We start from the raw sequence: 20,164 nt of genomic DNA on the forward strand, positions 1-20,164 counted from the left end.
GAAAAGAACTGCAGAGAAGCTGACAGAAAGAAAGGTGCCTAAGTCCCTGGAGAGAGAACAGAGCCAAATCAGTTATTTTGAGGCAGCAACCCAAGGAATGTGAAAGGTGCCTGCCCCAAATCCCAAAGCAAGGATATCTCTGAACAGTTTCCCAATATTTGCACTCCTGGGTCTTTATTTATTCAGTTTTTTCTCCTTGCAGTGGGCTTCTCCCTTCTCTGCCTAGGAAACTCTTACTCCTATGTAAAGATCCAGCTCAAATGTAACGACTTTTCTGAATCTTTCTTCAGTATCCCATAGCCCAGTACTCATGCTGCTATTGGAACAGGTCTATTGTTTTTGCCTACTCACCGCCTCTGTCACTGCAATTAACAGCGACTTAACGTTTATTAGGCTCTTACTATGTGCTAGGGGCTATGCTAAACATTTAAATGTATTATTTAATCCTCACAATTATTTCATGAGATATTTTTTCTCCTATTTTATGGATGAAGAAGCTGAGGGTTAAAGTGGTTAACTGCTGTAGAACACATAGCTAGAAAGTAAGAAAGCGAGGATGCAAAGCAACTGTGACACTCCAGAGGCCATTCTTAAAACACTGGACCAAGTGTTCCTGGACGCCACAAATGCTTTTTACTCGTCTGTCTTCTCAGATGCTAGGACGTGGCTGCCACATGGTTCAAAAACTGCTGAACAAATACAACTCTCCCATCACAAACCAGGTCTAAAAGGAGGTGATCCTGGCCAACCGTTAGCCCAGGTGTAGGCTTTCCTGGGAGAAAGGAGGAGACCGTCTAAGTGTCTTACATCTGAATTTGAGTTCCTTTATTTCACAGATTTACATTTGGTGAAAGAAGAACCATTCTCTTCTACTCAAAAGAACGCAGAGAGAACATGGGTTGGGTCTGAGGATGAGGGCTCTGATGAACAGGAGGAGGGTGTGTGTATGCGAGGGCGGGGTCTCCTCTTAGGTATTTCGAAAGCCACTCAAGTTGTTCCTGTAGCGCCAGGAAGGACTACTCGAGATCCCTTCATCTTACCCTGTCTTGGCGCAAGCTGAGGCCAAGACAGGGGAAAAGGTCGTCAGGTGGCTAGCTGCATGGCTACAAAAAGATGAGCCGGCGCTAGAAGCCCGGAATCCCAAACGCTGCCTGCGTAGTTTTTCATCCCGACCCGAATCTCCTAGTCGAGTCCCTAGGACTGGAAAGCTCGGTCTACGGCCTTCTCTCGTCGGACCCTAGCGCTCCTCTCCGCCCAGTGGCCCTGCTTACTCCCGCCTGGTCCAGGAGTGGGGCTGGGGAACACTGTTCCCTTTCCGCGTCTGCACGGTGTATGCAAGGTCGTCCTGCGCTACCGAGTCCGTCCTTAGCCCCGCCTCTCCTCGGTCCAGTTTCGGACTCGGTTTGGCTTCGCCACCTGAGATCCCACCCCCACCCGCCCGTCACTCCGCGTTCTCCCCACTCTTTTGCGGGCGGCAAGCGACGCCTCTTCCAGGGGAGGCCGGGCCCACGTCTTCGCCCTTGCCGCAGTTCACCTCCCCACCGGTCCCAAACACGCCTACACCCCGACTTCCTTTTGCGCCGCGCGGGTCTTCCGGCCGGGCTCCTTTGTAATTGGCTGGCTAGGAGCTTCCTCGGGACTCGGCCATTCGGACGGCGCGACAGCGGCCCCTCTAGTCTCCGCCCCGAGGTCTGGCCTCGCTCTTCGGACTGCGAACTCTCCATGCTATTGGCGACGACATGTGGCGCCTCCCGGGACTCCTGGGCAGAGGTAAGGGGCGTCGGAGCCGCGCGTCTAGAGGCAGGTGAAACTCGGAATTGGAGGAAGGGGGCGGGGCAGAGCATGGAGCCGCAGCCTGAGCCGGCAGGGTTAAAGCTGAAGAAAGGCGGGGCCTAAAGGGGCGGGGCTACGCCTGTCCGCTGGGGCTGTTAGAATTTGAGATGTGAGTGGGTCTCGTGGGGAAAAAAGGGTGGAGCTTAGGGCCACGGAGGTGGGTGGGGCCACTTAAGGGAGGAGGGGTCAAATAGCAGGTGTTCAGAGTCCGTGAAAGGTGAATAGGGCCCAGTGGAGTAAGCGGAACCAAAGAAAACAGGCGGGATTTAGAAACAGGGCGCTCCAAACATCGAGCGAGAGTTTGTGTATGAATGTCTGGTAATTTTACAACGGTGGTTGTCTTCCCCGGGAGGACATCACAGTCACCGGGGGAGCATTTTCAAAATATGCCCTGGATGATCCTGGTTTGTTGGTTCTGGGTGGGACCTCAGAAACTGTACTAGGCAAAAGATTCACACTTATGTCGTTGTTTAAGAACTTACACAGTGATATATGTCAGTGATTCCTGGGTTCCAGGAGTGGGGCTCTGTCAAGGGAGAGAGGAGATGGTTGGGCCGTTCATGTCGAGATGATTGATCTTTGTTATTATACACAGCTCTTCCCCGTCTGCTGGGACCCGGCTTCCGCGGGCTGACTCCGAAGTCCACCAACCCAGATGGGCCTCAGGCTGCCCCCTCCACTCTGCTGGTCCCTGTCCCCAGCTTTGACAGGTGAGATATTACCATTTTGTCAACCATCTCTTCCCCTGACATCCCACCCCTCCCACTTAGGATGGAGCTTGATAGCCTTTTTTGCTTCATGTAGGTCAGGCCCCCATGGCCGAGGCCCAGGCCCAAACAGAGGCCCAAAGTCCCATGGATGGAAGGATGCCTTCCAGTGGATGTCTGCCCGTGTCTCCCCAAACACCTTGTGGGATGCCATATCATGGGTAAGGCTTCCCAGGTCCTGTCCTTGACCCTCTGTGTGGGTAAGAATGATCTCCCGTGGAGTAGAGCTTAGAAACAAGAGCTAGGGCATCATTGTTCCCACACTCAAAATTTGAGTAACCCATGAGATAGGAGCACATTTAGGGAGATACTGCTGCTCCCCTTCCCTTCTGCCCTATTTTTCCTTTCATTCAGTAAACAATTTGTTTACCACCTTTTCTGAGCCAGGCATTTTTGTTAGGCACTAATGAAACAGTGGAGAACAAGGTAGATGTGATTCTTGTCTTGATGAAACTTACAATGAATAATACTAAATAGCCAACATCTTACATATTAATGTAAAATAGTATATATGCATTATCTTGTTTAATCCTTATAAAAATCTTGCAAGGGAAATATAATCTTCATTTTATAGATAAGGGAACTCAGGCTCTGAAACTTTAGGCAACATATTAAGGCCCTATAGCTATTAAGTAGAGAAACTGATTTTATTCTGGAGCCCATGCTCTTAGCTACCATGCTCTATAACTCGATTGCTATACTTAGTGTGGCTTTATAAAAGCACCTAGTACAGATCCTGGCCTGTAACAGTTGCTCAATAAATATTTGTTGACTCTGATCTATAAAGTTAGGTGCTCAGTAGTGAACACTAGGTCCAACAAGGTGGAATCTTTGCTATCCAGGTTCTGCACACATCACTCTTGTTTCTGTTGCATCTCATCCCCATCACTTTTATGCTGTGTGCTTTAGGCAAGTGACTTGACTTCCCTGAGCATCATTTGTCTCATCTGTAAATTGGCGTCATCAGCAGAATGGAGCCTGGAATGTCTCCATGGTAGGGCCACTTCTCTCTAGTGCTGTGGTCTAGGGGCATAACGTACTTTGGAGAGGGGGGCATTTTCCCATTTTGTCAAAGTTCTGAGCCCTAGAGTAATCTACAATAAGTCCTTCTAGAATCTGGGCCTGGATTCTAGGAGTCTTGATGCTGTCCATCAGCTCTGTCACTGTTGTCCCTGCCAAAGGGTACGAGCTGTCCCAGGACCCTGGATACACGTCCCTGTTATTTACATGTTGGCACTTTCTCTTTCTTCTGGCCTTAGCTCACGCATCACCCCTACAAGAGAGGCTGTCCTTAATGCCCTGTTCTGTGAGACCTCCCTCTTATGTTCTGTGTGAACTCCTGATTTGTTTCTTTTTTGGCATTTGGCATAAGTTGTCGTTATTATATTTATTTCTCTGTGTACATGAATTTTGTCTTTCTCCCTCAACAAAGATATAAACTCCACGAGGACAGAGACTGTGACTGTCATCTTTCCCCATGTACCCAGTGCCTGTTGTAATAGACATGTATTTGGGTACGCACAGGAAGGGACAGGGAAAACCAAGCAGTCACTGGGCTAGGAGCTAGCTTACGTCTTCCACACACCTGTCAGCGAAGAGATACCTTCAACAAGCCTGTATGTGTGGATGTGTCTGTGGTGGGGAGGCTTGGACAGGGAGAAAGGAAGAGTTGTACCCCAGGCCAGAGAAAGAGAATGAACTTGATGGGGAACTCTGACCTGTCATTGCATTTGTGGTCAAGCTCCAACTTACCACATTATCCTTTTGCGAGCCTAGACTGTATTTATCCATTCGCTCATTATGCATTTAATAAATATATGCGCGTATTTATTAGCGCTACATCTTAGCGTTTTCCTAGGCTCCAGGGATACATCGGTGAACAAAGCAGACATGATACCTGTCCTCATGGTGCTTAGAGGCTAACAGGAGAGACAGACCTCAGCTAAATAATTGCTGAGGTGATTATTTAAGTACCAGTGTGATCGAGGCTCTGCAGGGCAGGTGTGGGCACTGGGAGGGTACTAGTTGGCCTCAGCCAGGAGTCAGGAAAGGCTTCTCAAGGAAGTGGTATGTGAGCTGAAGGGTGAGTCCGAAAGAGGTGACTGGTGCAAAGCTGGGTCCCCACTGTGCTGTCTTTCCCAGGGCACTCTGGCCGTGCTGGCCCTGCACTTGGCAAGGCAGATCCACTTCCAGTCGTCCCTGCCAGCGGGACCTCGGCAAGCAGAGCACTGCTCTTGGCACAGACCCCTGGACCGTTTCCTCTCGTCTCCCTTGTGGCATCCGCGCTCCTGTGAGTTCTCAGTCCCGGGGACAGGAGGGCTAGGCTGGGAGTTTCTCTGGGCCAGGAAGCATCTCTGGACACACCTCAGGAAAAGAGCCATCAGCAGCTCCTTGCCTTTCCTATCTGAAGTCAGAGGAAGGGGAATGTGAGGAAGTTCTACCCACCCAGGGTGTGGGCCACACCTGCCCCTCAGTGTCCTCCTGTGTCCTCCAGTCCCCTCCCATGAAGGGAGCCCTACAGGGATCCAGGCTGCTTTAGATTCTGGGTGCGGCTTCCTGCTTACCCTTCCGCCATGACCCTTCAGGTCATTTTCTGGTCAGTCATTCATTAATAAGTGAGTCTTCATTGGAAAGCTGTTATGTACCATGGCACACAGGCGATACAGCCAGCAGTTAAGGCCCTGGAGTTAGTGTCAGAGTTCAGGCCCCAGAGCTGGTACATACTAGTCTTGTGTCTCTGAACAAGTCACTTTCATCTCAATTTTTTCACCCATAAAATGGGATAATAATAAAATCTACCTCATAGGTTTCTTGGGAGGATTAAATGAGTTAATACATGTCAAAGTGTTAGAACACTTTTTTTTTCACCCATAAATGGGATAATAATAAAATCTGCCTCATAGGTTTCTTGGGAGGATTAAATGAGTTAATACATGTCAAAGTGTTAGAACAGTGCCTGGCACATAGTAAGTACCCGGTAAGTTCAAGGTCTTGTTCTTATGACTATAATCATTATCAATATTACCATCAAATAGAGCGCTAGGTGTGGGGACTACAGCAGTGAGTAAGGTGGATGCCTCCTGGCCACTGGAAGAATTCAGGCAGAGGAATCATTTATGCCTAGGGCAAGAGATGCACATAAATGTAGACCCCTCTTGGCCCCTGCAGAGAGAAGCCAGCAAAAGAAGTGATGGAGGAGGAGGTAGAGGTGTGTGAAGGAGTGTCTCAGGAGATTCCACATTCTTCCCCCAAACCTCAGGGGATGCTCAGTCAAGCCTGAGCAGACTGAACTGATCCCCTGCTGATGTGACTGCTCTTACTGGGTCTTTCCAGCCCTTCGCAGGCACGTTCTCCCCAGCGCTCATGGCCCAGCTCCCAGACACACTGGCCTTGGGGAACCCAGGCTAGGCCAGGAAGAACCCCCCACCCAGCCCGAGAACCTCTCTTCACACAGCTCCTTGAGGGCGTCTAGTCTTCAGGATCTCACTGAAGAAGGTATGTTTTCACCTCCTAGAATCAGCCAGAGGTAGAGGGGTGGGGATTGGGCAGATGGACATCTGTTGTTGCATATGCCAGATGAGGGAATTGTCATTCCTGTGAGGGCCCGCGCTTTCTGGGGCACTTAGGAATGAGTTTGTTTCCTGGTAGTGGTGCTGGCCGGAGGGGCTGGGGAGACGGGCACAGTGGGAGAAAAGGAAAAACCACACTGTCCCCTTCACCCTGGCTGGGTGTCCCCCATTTCCCTTGCAGATCCTGGTGATCTCAGCTTCCTGCATGCCAGCAGCAGCTTCAGTTCCAGGGCAAAGCCAGACCAGCCTCAGTCCACCGGTCAAAAGCAGGTATTGTTCAGATGTGGCCTCCAGATCCTCATAACATTCCCCTGGGCAGGTCGCAGTTCTGGCAAACTGTCCTGTGATGAGTCTTTCTTTTTCTTCCCCAGGAACAAGATAAATCAAAAACTCTTCCCCTCGAGGAGGCTGTGACTTCCATTCAGCAGCTCTTCCAGCTCAGTGTTTCCATTGCTTTCAACTTCCTGGGTAACTGGGTCAACCTTGCATCAAGGCAGGCGGATGGGAAAATGGAAGGGGTAGGGGGCGGTTTGAACTGAGAGAATTTATTTTCTCCCTGGGTAGGTAGAGCACATCTGGCATGGTGGCACAGGATGTCCGGGACCCATCCTCATGATTCTGCCCGTCCTTAAGACTGGCTTCCATCTTAAGGTCCAGTTTGGCTATTGCAGCTTTCTTTCTGGAAGAGGATAGGTGGGAAAACCAAAGGACCACTCCTTCCCCACCTACAGAGTTGCACAAATCAATGTCCAGGATGTAGGCCTATGGCCACACCTAGTCACAGAGGAGACTGGGAAATGTAGTCTTTAGCTGAATGACCATGCCCTTACCTGAACATTGTTACTGTGTAAGAAGGAGAAGATAAATCTGGGAGGATGCCTTGCATTTTCTGACACGTTGAGACAAGAACAGACTCCTAAGGTCTGGAGCAGGCTCTCAAGTGCACAGACAGGAATCTCTTACCCACATCTGGAGATTCTAGATGCCCCTCCACCATTTGTTTTGTTCTCTACAGTGACTTGGCTTAAGTTTTGGGCCTTTTAATGCAGCGACTCAGACTGCCAACAGCATCTGTCGGAGTGCAGTGGGCAGATGCATGAGAAGGTGGGATTCATTCAGTGCAAAGCTGTTAGGCATTCAGCTTTTGCGAGGCCCTATTTTAGGTGTCAGGGATACAGGGATTCATGACACAGAGTTCTTACTGTCATGGAGCTGACATGTGAGTTGAGGGGGAGAAGAATAAAACATTGCCAAACAAAAAAGAATTTCTGATGATGGTAAATGTTACAGAGAATTGTAAATAGGGGAATGTGTCAGTGACTCGGGGAAGGAGCAGCTTTTGATCTGGAAGTCCTCACTGATGGGAAGAACTCTGCGCCAAGACCTGACTGACAAAAACAAGCCAGTCTTGTTTCTATCTAGAGAAAGAGCTTTTCCAAACAGGGAGAATAGCAAGTACAAAGGTCCTGAGGCAGTGTTGAGTTTTGCTTGTGAAAGGAATCAAAGAAAGCTGAGTGTGGCTAGAACTTAGAGATCACCAGGAGAGTAGAAAGAGAGATGCAGGGATGGGCCAGGTCAGGCAAGGCCTTCTGAGCCACTGTGAAGTGTGGATTTTCTAAGCGAGATCAGAAGCCATTGGAGGGTTTTACGGTGGAACAGGAAGAGGGGCAGTCACATGATCTCATTTACCTTTTCGGATTTCTCTGGCTGTTGTGTGGACAAACGTGGAGTGCAGGGGTGCCGGAGGAAACAGGAGACTGTTACTGATGGCACAGCAAAGCCACAGCACATGGTGGCTTGGTTAGAGGCAGAGGGGACAGAGAAGAGAGGCTGACTGGGGAGCCAGTGTGTGGAGAATGGGGACACGGTGGGATCCTTTGCCCTCTTGAGTCTTCTCAAGGACAGAGGGCTCTGTGAATCTGGACAGTGAATTTTCAGACAGCAGGGAGGTAACTTTAATTCGTTGCCGGCTGAATGGAACCTGGCTTCTACCTCATTAGCTTTTTGTGATTTTGATGGACCGACAGTCTCTTCTGAGAATTTTCTTGCCCATCCCTTCATTCATATATTCATTTATTCAGCAATGCTAAGCAGTGTGGCAGAACACAAAGGGAGCACAAGGCGTCATCATATTTTGCATTTGTATAGAGCTTTCACCCTATGCAGAGTTATTTCTTCTACATTCTTTTTCTGCTTCTGCCTCCAGGATTTTGCAGTCTAATTGAGGAGACAGGGCTGTACTCTGGAAACAGTTTAGTTCATAGAAAACGGCTTGTATATTAAGTAAAATCCAAAAGAGCGTTTGAAGCCTGAGTGTGGTCTGAAGCTTCCAGAGCAGAAGCAGGATGGGGGAGCCTGATGGTAGAGGCAGAAAGATAGTCCAGGGAGGAGAGAGAGCTTGAGCAGAGGTTTGAGTTGGGACTTGGCCGTGCCCAGCCCCGTCTGTGTTTTTTGTCTGCTCAGTTTGTTCGGATGATAAAACGGAACACGGGCTTTGCTGTCGGACACACCTGAGTTGACGTCACAGCTGTCTTCCTTTCTCTCTCACGGTTTCCTCCTATAGCAGGGTTAACAGGACCAGCTGTTACCAGTAAGATTTAGTTCCTTACAAGCAGCCTAAACCCACTCTGGCTAACTTAAGCACAGAAGGAATCCACTGGGAAGGCTCGGACAGAACAGGAATTGGGAAGGTCCTGGGATCCAGGGGGCAATAACAGGGACAGTGTCTTCAGAGTTTTGCTGTCACGATAAACCTGCAAAAGCTATTTTCTCTCCTGCCTCAACCAGATCCAGATTCAGATTCCTGAGTGAGGGACTTACTGGTTGGGAAGAGCATAGCACAATGATTGACAGCCCTGGGTGGGGAAGCTGAGGGCTGCTCCTAAGGGAAAATCGGGGTGCTGGTACCACGAGGCGGATGTTATATAGGAAGGCAGAAGCCACTGATGTCTCTGGCAAACCAGTGAAATACTCGGAGGCTGCAAACATGCAGAGTGTGTAGCACAGAAAAGAAAGGAAGCAGCTTATGAGGATCTGGCCAAGGATGGGGGAAGGTTCACAGAGAAAGTAGTGTTTATGCCCTGTGCTTTCTTACAGGGACAGAGAACATGAGGAATGGGAACTACACGGCGGCCTTTTCTTACTTCCAGAAAGCAGCAGACCGTGGCTACAGCAAAGCACAGTACAATGTGGGCTTGTGTCACGAGCATGGTAGAGGCACCCCCAGGGACCTTGGCAAGGTACTGCACCTTCTCTTTGTCCCCAGGCCTGTCTTCTGAGCTGCCCTGCCCAGAGCTGACCTCCAGAAATGAGCGGCGGGTGATGCTTAGGGAGAGTTCACCTCCTCTCTCCCAGCAGTGAGGGAAAAAGAAGAAGGAAGCTCCTAACTTCTAGGGATTTCGATTCAGAAGGAGGCCAGGGACCTAGTCTTTTTTCTTGGCAGCTATATTCTCAGGACCTAGAACTTTACCTTGATGAATGGATTATTCATTCTAAAAAAGTAGGATAACTACCCAAAGATGTTATATACAAGAATGTACTTCTTAGAATTGTATATGATGGCAAAAAAAAAAAAAGGAAAGCAACTTAAAGTTCTTCAATAGTAAGTTGGTAGTAATATCCATGTGGGACTTAAAAATGATGCACCAGGGGCAGCTGGGTGGCTCAGTCTGTTGAGTCAGCTCAGGTCATGATCTTCAGGTCAGCTCGGGTCGTGGGCTCGAGCCCTGTACCAGGCTCTGACAGCACAGAGCCTGCCTGGGATTCTCTCCTTCCTTCTCTGTCTGTTCCTGCCCTGGTCTCTCAAAATAAAGATTTAAAAAACGATGCAGTAGATCTATATTTACTGGCAGGGAAAGACATTAGTGGTGTATTGTTAAGTGGAAAAATAGGTTACAAAACTGTGGGCGTTCTCTCATTTCTCCCTGTGCGCGCGCACACACACACACATACATATAAATGTTTGTGTGTGTGTGTACGTATATGTCTACATGTGTAAATACATGTATATGTGAGAAGAAATTTGCAAAGCTATAAACTAAAGGGTGAACAGAGAATGATCTTTAGGAGGCAGGATGTTTTTGGGATTTTATGTTTCTATTTTTGGTTTATCTGTATTTTGAAACTTTGGCTTATCTGTATTTTCTGATGAATCTGTACTGATGATGTATTATTCAATTAAAATAATTTTTACAAAGTTCACCCAAAGAGAAGGCTGGCTTGCAGGGGTACCGGTTGACTGGGTGTCTGTCCCTTTGTCCCAGGCAGTCCTTTCTTACCAGCTGGCTGCCAGCCAGGGCCACCGCCTGGCTCAGTACCGCTACGCCAGGTGCCTGCTGCAAGGCCCAGCCTCCACATGGGGCCCTGAGCGCCAGAGGGCGGTGTCCATGCTGAAGCAGGCTGCACACTCGGGCTTGAGAGAGGTGAGTGCCCGGGGTAGGGGTGGGGGTGAGGGGATCTCTTCTGGGCTCCTGGAGCACGCAGGGCCTGGAACTGACCGAGATGCCTTTTTCCTTCCTCCTGAACCACAGGCTCAAGCTTTCCTCGGGGTGCTTTTCACCAAGGAGCCACACCTGGATGAGCAGAGAGCTGTGAAATACCTTTGGCTTGCGGCCAACAATGGGGTATGGGCTTGCCAGTGTCCAGGCATGTTGGGGATCGAGTCTGATGAAAGAGGGGATCTTGGAACTGGTACTAGGCTCCTACTGAGCATAGGAGATGGTTGACAGGAACACTGGGCCAGCCTCAGGTCTTAACCGTTGCTGACTTGCTCTGTGACCCTTGGGCAGTTCTGGTGGGGCCCTGGAGCCGGCCCACAGCAGTCTACGAGAGCTGCCGGTAGTTTAAAATCAGCTGTGGGTGAGGTCTTGGCACCACAGAAATGACGACATGCTCAAGAGCAAGGTCTGTGTCACCGCACAGCCAGTTGCCACCTTTACCAGCCTATACTGGGCGGGTCACTCCTTGTTTCCCTAGTCTCAAAAACTGGGATAGTAATGACTGCCTTGCCTGTCGATTGCTTCACAGAGGTGTTGTTATGAGGAGCAGACTGCAACTGAGGTAGCAGGTGTGCAAGCACTTGGTCAGCTGTGCACGGGGAAGGTGCACCCTCACGAGCCGTGCAGTTGGGGAAGTCAGAAGACACTGAGCAGTTTTGGGGGCGGCAGGTGCCTGGGGGCATTGGCATTCAGGCTGCAAGAGCTAGAGTTTGTTCCCCGGAGTATTAGTTTCATGGGGGTGTTCGTAAGTAACAGGAGGGAAGACATGGTCAGATGGGTTTGGAAAATACTGCGCTAAACAGGTGTCTTCAGTGCAGGAGATTTCGGAGCTTCACCTCAGTGTGAATCACCAAAACGGCATCTGTGGTTTGCTGTATTCCTCACGTGTGCTTGAGCAGGAATTTTTTGGGTGCTGCATCCTGAAGGAGCAGGAATAATATATACTGGATTAAAGCAAGCCGTGTGCACATCCTAGAATTTCCCTGCATTGGGGCTGCTGATTCTAGGTGTTTTCTGGCCAACACAGTGATACCTGATTGGACCTTTGGGCATCAGAATACTTTTTTGTTTTTACTCTGTTATCTTTAGTAACCTGTAGCTTTCAGAAGGGGACCAATGTCACCAACAAGTACTGCCTCTGCCTTCCTTGATAGAGTCCCGGCTCTATCTCGGGCTGAGTGTGTCTCACCTTCTCGTGTGCTAGACCTTCCCGAGGGCACCTTGGCCTGCTTTGGTCAGCACGCTGGGAGAAGTGCACACAGGGTGTTGGGTGCAGTCCTCACGTTCACCCACCCCAGAGTAATGTATCTTTATAGGTCTGTACTGAGCAGAGTCGCAGGGTGGCTGTTTTGGCCTCATGAATGTCCTGCGCTGTGTTCTAAGCTTGTCTACGGCCATGAGTCCACTGTATTTATTACATAGACTTTGGCCTGCATGTTACAGAAACTCTCTCCAGAAATGTGATTCTAGAAATTAGAAGAGAGATGGGACCATGGCTGGGAATCAACAGAATATTTTTTTTTAAGTTGGGCACTTGAATATAATGGTCACATTCCAGTGAAGAGAGAGAAATTAATGGTGTGGGCAACTAAAATAATATGAAAAAAATAATAACAGTAAGCACTTTTAATGTATTAACACGTAATTTTCATAACAATTCAATCAGGTAGGTGTTATTATTATTTCCCACTTTATAGATGAGGACACTGAGGCACGGAGGCATAGAATAATATGCCTGAGGTTACATAGCTGGCAGGTGGTAGAGCCAAGGTTGGAACCCAGACGGTCTGGCTCTATAGGTTATGCTCTTAAGCTCTACCTGCTACTGTAATGATCATAGTTTTTAGTAAGAGGAGAGAGGATCCAGCACTTTGGGTAAAGGGATTATTAGACTTTGAACCTCTCAAAGGAGGGATACTCGCTGTAGTGTATGTTTTGCAGCCCCTGGGCAGACATTCAGAAAGGCATATGGGGCCTTCGAGAAACCTTGCCTCTACCCTGGCTCCAAGCTCCTGACTCCCAGGCTCCCCACAGTTGGGCTGGTCGTTCCCCACGGCCTTCACTTGTGCCTGCCTTGAGCACCAGCCTCAGCGAGAGGCTGCCACGCTGCCACTCGAATCTCACTGGGCAGGGGGATCCCCATCTCCTCTGTGTGGGGCACACACTGGGCCTCTGCCTTTTCATACTTGAGATACGTTGGTACAGGGAGGGCTCGGACTGGACCTTGAACTTGGATGGATGAAGCCCCAGCTTGCCCGAGTGCCCCACCTTCCTCCTGCCTTAGCATTACATTTCTTCTCTCCTGCATGTGTGCATATCTGTATGTCTGTCTGTTTTCCCTTCTAGGACTCACAGAGCAGGTACCACTTGGGAATTTGCTATGAGAAGGGCCTTGGTGTGCAGAGGAATCTGGGAGAGGCTGTGCGATGTTACCAGCAGTCAGCGGCTCTGGGCAATGAACCAGCTCGGGAAAGGTTGCAGACCCTCTTTTCCATGGAGGCAGTGGGTAAAGGTGCATGTCAGAGCCAACAGGTTCCCTTCCCTGAGCCCAGTGCCCTATGACAGAGAAGGAGGTGGCAGTAGTCCCTGGTGCCCGTGTCATTTCCTACCCCAGTGATGGATAAGAGCACAGCTTTTTGAGTCAGACACACCTGAGCCTTAACAACCCTACTCTGTCACTGAACTCGAACTCTGTGTCTTTGAGTCTTCGGTTCTTCACTTCTGAAAATGAGGGTACTACAAGTACCTTGCCTGTTCGGTTCTAGAGGGCTTAGCACAACCTGGCATACAGTGGTTGTTGCATAAATGGTAGCTTCTCTGAGAAGTTTTTAGGAGAGACTGTATCCTGAGCTTGCCTCGGTGCCCTGAATTACCCTTCTAGGGCTCCGAGAACCCTGCTCCCTCATGAGTCACTTGGGCTGGCCAGGGTTAACAACGCCAGGGGCACACAAGCCCTTTAAGAAGTCCTTGCTCCAAAGTAGGAGCCCACAGTATGAGTAAGAGTCGCTCTCACCTCTCCTCACAGCCCTGGGGCCCAGCGACTTGGCAGTTACAGGATTGAAGTCCTTCTCCAGCCCCTCCCTCTGCAGCCTCAACACTCTGCTGGTGGGAGCCTCACGCCTCCCACACGCCTCGAGCACAGGGAACCTTGGCCTCCTCTGTAGAAGTGGGCATCTTGGAGCCAGCCCCGGGGGGGCTCTCCACCCACACAACTACCCCTTGGAAAGGAGTCTCGTCAGACTGGGTTTTGGCTAAGGTGAGATAAGACATAGTCACTGGTGCTGAGGGAGGGGGGAGGGCACATAAGTTGGATGGCAACAAAAACAGGTGTCAGTGTCCCTTTCCGAGGTGGACATTCCAGTGAGAGCTGAGGTTCTCAAGCAGTTTCAAGTGCATGGCTATGACTTTGACCTTTCCCCCGGTTGATAGCCTCACAGATGAGCAGTGGAAACATTCATAGTTATTTCTGGTTCTGTGCACAGAAGGAATTCATTCGGAGACCTGTAAAAAAACTCTCCTGAAGGGTCCAGAGCCTTAACATAGCCTCTGACTTTGAATAAACCACTTTCTATTCTCTCCCATGCCTTAGTTTCCTTAGGCTTAGACTACATGAGTTTTTGCCAACATGTGATGTATGTGCCTCTCGTGGTTCACAAGAGGATTTTAGGTACTCAAATTAATATTTTCTATCTTAGTAGTTGTATATACAATATATAATGTAAAAATGTGACTAGCACATTATAGTTTGACAGATGTTAAAAATGACCCATTTAAAGAAAAACATTGTGGGGCGCCTGGGTGGCTTAGTCGGTTAAGCGTCCGACTTTCGCTTAGGTCATGATCTCGTGGTTCGTGGGTTCGGGCCCCGCGTCGGGCTCTGTGCTGACTGCCAGCTCAGAGCCTGGAGCCTGTTTCAGAGTCTGTATCTCCCTCTCTCTCTGACCCTCCCCTGCTCACGCTGTCTCTCTCTCTCTCCTAAAAATAAATAAAACTATAAAAAAAAAAAGAAAAGAAAAACATTGTGGAATTGGATAAAAGGAAGCACAGGTCCAGAGAGGTGGCCAAACCCGTGAGGGTGGTTCCACAAATGGCTAAAACTTGAGGAACATTGAGTCGGGCCTTTCCCAAGATGAGCTTCAATATTCCCTTTTGTTCATCTCCAGTGGAGGTGGGATCATCTTCATCACGGATTTGGGAGGAATGAGTTTCTTGCCTACGTACCTAATATATCTGCTTGGCTTTTTCAGACCTTCTCACTTCAGCCCTAGAGATGGAGCCTGTGGCTTCTTAGAGAGCTACAACTTGAATCCCAAAGCAGAGGCCAGTTATCTACCCAGCTTTCCAAAGAACCTTAAGCGTCTGCCCTAGCACAGTAAAGAAGAGGAAAGTGTGTAAAGACCCAGGTCCTGGCCCTGTGACTTTGCCTGGCTGTGCCACCTTAAGAAGCAGTGACCTGACTGACTACATTGTTTTCTCAGTTGTAGACCAAAGGCACTGGTGTCTGCCCTTCAGCCCTGCAGAGCTCATGGGAGGCATTCCACTGCAGACAGGGCCTCGGTGCTCATTTAGGCCCAAGGAGGCAGACTGAGCCAGGAGATGACCAGGCCCCCTGACTCCTGGCCCAGTGCTCTGTTTCACCAGTTCACACTAGCTTTACGTGTGTTACTGTCATGCTGCCAGTGTGAGGGAGTAAGTGGAGCCTTGGAGCCGGAAAGGGTAGATTTCAAGATCCTTGTTTGTGAAGGGTGTGCCAGAAATGGATGGGAATTTAATAAAATGGATGCTGGATTATCTCATCACTCTTGCCTTTGAGTATGTTGGGGAGAACCGGGGCTGGGGCAGGGGGGGCTGAAAGCAGAGGCTCCAGCCTCCACTCTAAACTCTCCATTAACCAATTTGAAGGGTCTTAAAAGCTTCTCCAAGAAAGAGACTTAGGAAAAAATGATTTCTGAGTCAACACTAATGACTCCAATTACTGAATCTGTGAATAGCTATTCCCTGGCTTCTGGATGTTAGCCCAAGTTCAATAGCATGATGTGGTTGAGGATGGGGGCTGGGAGGGACCAAACCCTCTAGTAACGGTTCAAATGTGAAAAACCACCCAGCTTGGCCAGTTCAGAGGTGGAAGGAGTTGTGGGTGGAGGTTGTCTTCTCTGCTGCCGCACCCCTCCAACCTCTGGTGGCTCTTGTCACACTTTTTTTCTAGCACCTTCCTCTCGCCATTGGAGCACTAAGCTTCTTTCAACTCTAGCGCCTCCCCTGACTGCTGCTCCCTTTCCAGAACTGCCCTGCTTGCTAGCCTTCCCATCCCCACATTTGTGCAGCTGCCTCCCACAGACGGCTCCTTGGGCTCTGGGACCTTGTCTTTGTGTTCTGGTATCCTCAGAACTTAGTACAAGGCCCCATGCTAGTAGGGGCTCGATATGCACATTGGTTAAAGCTCAGGTTTTTAAGCTGTACAATGCACTAATCTCTCTGTAAGAAAAAAAAGTTTCTGTGGTCAAGTAAGTTTGGGAAACGCTGTACCAGACATCCCTTTTTTATAGATTTACAATGCACATCAGCATCTTTAAGGTTACAAGAAGTCCTGCAGCCAAGGACTTGGTTAACCCCACGTTCGCCAGCCTGAGCTGAGCACAGAGCCCAGCCTCACACAGATTGCCAATCAAACTTCTGGGGCATTCTGTAAAATGTCATCTCCTGCCCTCCTGTGGGACCCCACTCCCCAGCCTCCTCCCCTCCTCTTGTCATTTTGGGTTACCAATTCCTTCTGGGGAAGGAGTGGCAGTTCAGATAGCCCTGGGACAGCGTGGCATCCCGTGTTGATGGCCAGTTGTAGCTCTCCCTCCCCATCAGTCATTACAAGTTAAGTCCTGATTCAATTTGGGGTGCTAAACATGGAGAAAGGATATTTTTGAGCTCTCCTTGTTGAGAGGGAGGATGGAGGAGTCGTGAGAGAGATGTTGTCAAGGGACCAGAAATCCTTGGCTGTTCAGCCACTGCAGTCTCTGTCCAGCCCCAGGGGGTGGGCCTTCATCCACAGGCACTGCTGTGCTTTCGCCATTACAATTCCATTATTAATGACTCATGTCGTCATCAGTGCCCTGAAAGGAAATACAAGGGGGCAGGCAGGGGAGTGGCCCCTGCCTAGGTTAGGTACAGGGTGACCCAGGTTTTGGGACCTGGTGCCCTCAGCAGTGACACTTTAGTGTGAGGCTGTGCTGACTCATTTTGCTTATCCAGAGATGGTGCTTTCAGGGAGGCCTGACACAGTGCGGATGAGGCTGCTTGATTCATTACATCTTCAGTGTTAATACAGCGCAGGGTACTTACTACAAGTGCAATAAATATCTATTGAAAGAATGAGTGGTTTTATGCATTGCCCCCTCTCCACCCAGCACCTTGCACCAGCCTATCTAGCACATAGTAGGTGCTTTAAATATTTGTCAAATTCCTGATTCTGTATACCCACCACTGCTCTTTCTAGTGCTACTTCTGACACCTGGTAATCACTCAGCAAATGCAAGGTATTTGTTGAATGAATGTTTCGGATCATGCCTCCATCCTCCCCTGCCCCATTACATCATACTCCATACTTAGTAGGAGCTGGAAAAGGCTGACCTATTTTCTAGGTGCATACTATGTGCCAGGCCGAGCCCGTGCTGAAACACCTCCCTCCCCCTCCTGTCTTCCTTTTGGGATTTGGTTCTCTCCAGAGTCCCATGGGTAGTGGTTGCCATCTCATTCTTGTTTCAGCCAGAGGAGAGGTAGGGTCAGTGAGCTGCCAAGCTGAAGTTGGGTGACAGACAAGAAGGTTGCCTGTCAATCTCTGAGCTGCCCCCAGGCTCCGAGAGAGCACTGCGTTGCACTCCTCGTGCTGGAGAACTGGCTGACTGTTGATAAAAAAAAAAAAAGTCCCTCTGCGCTTTCCAAATTAAGACGACATTTAACTGAGTGCTCGCTGGCTTGCCTGCTCCCTTGATATCCCAGGGGACTGAGCCCATCTTGGTGAAAACTGTTCTGAGCATGTCCGAAGTCTCAGCTTTGACATCTTGGCAGATGCGAAGAAGTTTCTGTAACCTTCCTGCTCAGCACGCTCAGTTCTGTCACCATACACACTGTGTCACACTCAGCCTGTTACTGGGAAAGTGCTGGGTGTTCCCATGCTAGGAAGCGGCCGCATGGTGCAGACGAGAGCAGTTACATACCTCCCCACTCCAGCCAGAGATCGGTTGCCTCAGAACAGAAACAGCCCTACCCGTGAATTCTTCAGGGTCTGTGGAGAAGGCAGAGCCAAGGACCAACAGAGAGGATCTCAGTGGTCCTTAATCTTATTGAGGCCACGGACCCCTTTGAAAATGTGGCAAGAGCACTGACTTCCTCCCATAGAAAAGTGTGCATCCCCTCAATTTTGCATGCACTTCAGCAGACTCATAGATCTTGAAGCCCAGCCATGGACTCCAGGTTAAGAACCGTTGGTATATTAGAAAGAACGTCACACAAATTCCCGATCTGGGTCCTAGCCGCCACAAGGCTGCCGTGTGGCTTTGCACAAATCACAGGTGTCTTGCATTTTTCTTGGCTATAAAATGTTCTGGCTCCTTCTGAGTAAACTTGCCTGTGTTTGTGGAGGTTTAGGGAGTGACTCAGACCAGGTGCAGTTTAACCTTTCATAGGTCACTTGTTTCCTTGAGAATCTGACAAGGACTTTGCATCTTCTGTCTAGAAAATCACCTATACATGAGGCTTTGCCTAGTATTCTCGAGGTCCAAGAACTGCAGACTAGGGATTTCTGAACTCGAGTGAAGCAGTGATCAAGGACATCCAGTGAGCCAATGGGCAGCCACCGTTCCAGCTTTCTTTTTAATTAATTAATTTGGCTCCAGGTTTCTTAGGTCGGCATTTCCCCAATCTCTTCTTTTCTCCACCCTCCCAAGGTCAGCTCTGTATCCAAAATCCACTAGTATGGGTGGGAAATGGCAGTTAGCATTGTTTACTCGAGTTCTGTGGTTTTCAGAGTTTTGATTTCCCATAATGAAAGTCTTTTTCTTTCTTTCTAATGACGTCTCATCTGGAGCTCCAATCCAGATAAAAGGGAACTCTGAAGCACCGATGTATCCATTTAATTCACTCATTCATTCAACAAGTTAGTCTGCATCTAGTGTTTGTGCCAGTCACCTGGTGAGCCAGACTGGAGACCTTGTCTGCTTAGTTTCCCCAGGCCTCTCTCGTTCACTTTGGGAACCCAACGGCTTAAAAATCACAGATCTTGTAAGGAGATCACTTGGGCCTGAAGTGAGGTGACACAGACCCAGAGACCCTGCTCTTCAAGCACTTAACTTTTGGGGGTCTCATTTTCCTTATCTGTAATATGGAATAACTGGATAATGGTGCCACATTGGATTCCGAGTATATATAGCTTTCATTGTCCCTGGTCGGGAGTATGATTGGCCCATTACTGGGGACAATGAACATGAGTACTGGCCTCAAATAGAGAACAAAAGGAGGAGCACAGAAGGGAATTTTTGCCTGCGGTGTCCAGGAGAGCCTCATGCTACTAAGAGCCTGAATGGTTAGCTGAATGACTCCTTGGAAATTTCCAGGAAAATTCTAAGGCTGAGACTTGGAAAAATATTTGCTATTTCTTTGCTTCCTCTGCCCTGGATGTTTTGCTGCTGTCAGTATTGATTTCATAGACCCAGTTCATACGCTGTTCTCTAGGGCCTGAATCACAGCCCCAAACCTGCTGTGACAGAGGAAGATTTACCCATGAACGGTGGGTCTGCAAAGATGACTTCTGTACCTAAAGGGCTAATCGCTGGGAAAAGCCAGGAGCCTGCAGAGGCCCAGGCCCGTGTCAGATTAGATCCAAGTCCCTCTTGTTCTGTGCTCAGAAGTGCAGGGCCGTGGAAGCCTGAGCAGCTTTGGAAATGTTCTTTTCAACAGTGTTTCATGAGAGGAGCTCAGATAAGTCCACGCCTGACAGGAGCTCAGCTGTGGGTCCTTTTCCTTTCCTTTCCGTGGCTGGCAGTGTTGTGTCAAAGTGGAGGGCGTAGGTTTTGGTGTTGGCAAGGCTAGTCCAAACCTTGCTTCTGCCTCTACTCTTGATCTTGGGCAAGACACTCTGCTTCTCCAAGCCTCACATCCTTGTCTGTGAAATGGGGATAATAACACCTCTGTCCCAAGGTTGTTGGGAAATTAAACTAAATCCTCCTGAAAAGCCTGGGGCTTTACTGGCTCACAAGGAGCTCTATAAATAGTCATGCTTTTCTTAGCCCTAATTTTCCAGCTGAGAAGCAGATTATTTGATAATGTAGCAATAGGGAAGTGGGGTCAAGAGTACACGTTCATCATCATGTACCTAACGCTGTGTACCAACGCGACCTATTCCTGTCCAGGTCCAGCATATCATCTTGTCAGGGAATGGGTGACAAGGACCCCTCATTCTGCTACCCTTCCCTCCCCTCTTGACAGGTGCAAACAGGAGAATGAGCCAGTG

At 49.2% G+C, this 20,164-nt stretch overlaps 1 protein-coding gene across 4 annotated transcripts; it reads left to right on the plus strand.

Annotated features, from left to right (window-relative positions):
* Window positions 1–1,558: 1,558 nt before the first annotated feature.
* DELE1 (DAP3 binding cell death enhancer 1) lies at window positions 1,559–15,461 on the plus strand. 4 transcript variants are annotated; one of them, XM_077768832.1, is made up of 13 exons: window positions 1,560–1,770; window positions 2,429–2,543; window positions 2,638–2,761; window positions 4,743–4,890; window positions 5,934–6,095; window positions 6,351–6,439; window positions 6,541–6,637; window positions 9,266–9,408; window positions 10,432–10,590; window positions 10,699–10,791; window positions 13,012–13,171; window positions 13,691–13,921; window positions 14,913–15,461. In XM_077768832.1, the coding sequence occupies exons 1-12, from the start codon at window positions 1,740–1,742 to the stop codon at window positions 13,918–13,920; spliced, it is 1,551 nt and encodes a 516-aa protein (XP_077624958.1). In that variant the 5' UTR covers window positions 1,560–1,739; the 3' UTR covers window position 13,921; window positions 14,913–15,461. The 4 variants fall into 4 exon arrangements, with proteins under 4 accessions (XP_077624960.1, XP_077624958.1, XP_077624957.1 ...); XM_077768831.1 differs by having other exon boundaries at window positions 1,561–1,770; window positions 13,012–13,177; XM_077768833.1 differs by lacking the exon at window positions 1,560–1,770 and adding an exon at window positions 2,074–2,151 and having other exon boundaries at window positions 13,012–13,177.
* Window positions 15,462–20,164: the final 4,703 nt, after the last annotated feature.

The sequence above is a fragment of the Crocuta crocuta genome, unplaced genomic scaffold, assembly GCF_008692635.1.
Source record: "Crocuta crocuta isolate KB4526 unplaced genomic scaffold, BGI_CrCroc_1.0 scaffold64, whole genome shotgun sequence".
Lineage (NCBI taxonomy): Eukaryota > Metazoa > Chordata > Mammalia > Carnivora > Hyaenidae > Crocuta > Crocuta crocuta.

Excerpts from the sequence above, each read along its gene's own strand:
- DELE1 (XM_077768831.1), top strand. The coding sequence starts at position 1,740 with ATGTGGCGCCTCCCGGGACTCCTGGGCAGAG. Across the intron at positions 6,440-6,540 it reads AGTCCACCGGTCAAAAGCAG|GAACAAGATAAATCAAAAAC; the intron begins GTATTGTTCAGA and ends TTTCTTCCCCAG. Across the intron at positions 9,409-10,431 it reads CCCCCAGGGACCTTGGCAAG|GCAGTCCTTTCTTACCAGCT; the intron begins GTACTGCACCTT and ends CCTTTGTCCCAG.